At 62.2% G+C, this 402-nt stretch overlaps 1 protein-coding gene across 1 annotated transcript in view; it reads left to right on the plus strand.

Annotated features, from left to right (window-relative positions):
* The first annotated feature begins 6 nt into the window (after positions 1-6).
* The window catches only part of VSTM2B (V-set and transmembrane domain containing 2B), a 3,654-nt gene continuing 3,258 nt past the window's right edge, over positions 7-402 (plus strand). The window contains exon 1 of the mRNA XM_017741044.1: positions 7-316. Coding sequence (XP_017596533.1) covers positions 244-316 — 73 coding nt within the window. The 5' untranslated portion in view covers positions 7-243. The remainder of the gene's footprint in view (positions 317-402) is intronic.

A 402-nucleotide genomic window follows, 5' to 3' on the forward strand; every position in this document is an offset into this window, starting at 1 on the left:
CGCGGCGGAGTGAAGGAGCGTGACGCGATTTATTGCTGCATTCCCAGAAACGTCGCTTCCACCTGCGGGCGAGTTTGATCAGCTGGCTGTGGATTTTATATTTGCTTCTCCGCAAACCGAGGTTAGCCGGGAGGCTTTGGCTTTTTGGGAAGGTGCCCTGCCCCGGCCCGCTGTGTGCGATGGATTGAGGCGTGCCCGGCTGCGCCCCCAGCCAGCTCCCCGCCCGCAGCCCACATAGATGCGATGGAAAGTCTGGGGCTGTTCTGCACCCTTTGTTACCTGATGTTCAACGCTCCTCTGCTGTTCTTTGTCACCGGTGAGTAGGAAACTTCGGCCTCTTGCCGCGGCGATGCGCCGCTCCGGGCACAACTTGCTGGCGGGAGGCTGCGGGGCCGCCCGTCC

Source organism: Corvus brachyrhynchos, unplaced genomic scaffold (genome assembly GCF_000691975.1).
Source record: "Corvus brachyrhynchos isolate BGI_N302 unplaced genomic scaffold, ASM69197v1 scaffold26, whole genome shotgun sequence".
Classification (NCBI taxonomy): domain Eukaryota; kingdom Metazoa; phylum Chordata; class Aves; order Passeriformes; family Corvidae; genus Corvus; species Corvus brachyrhynchos.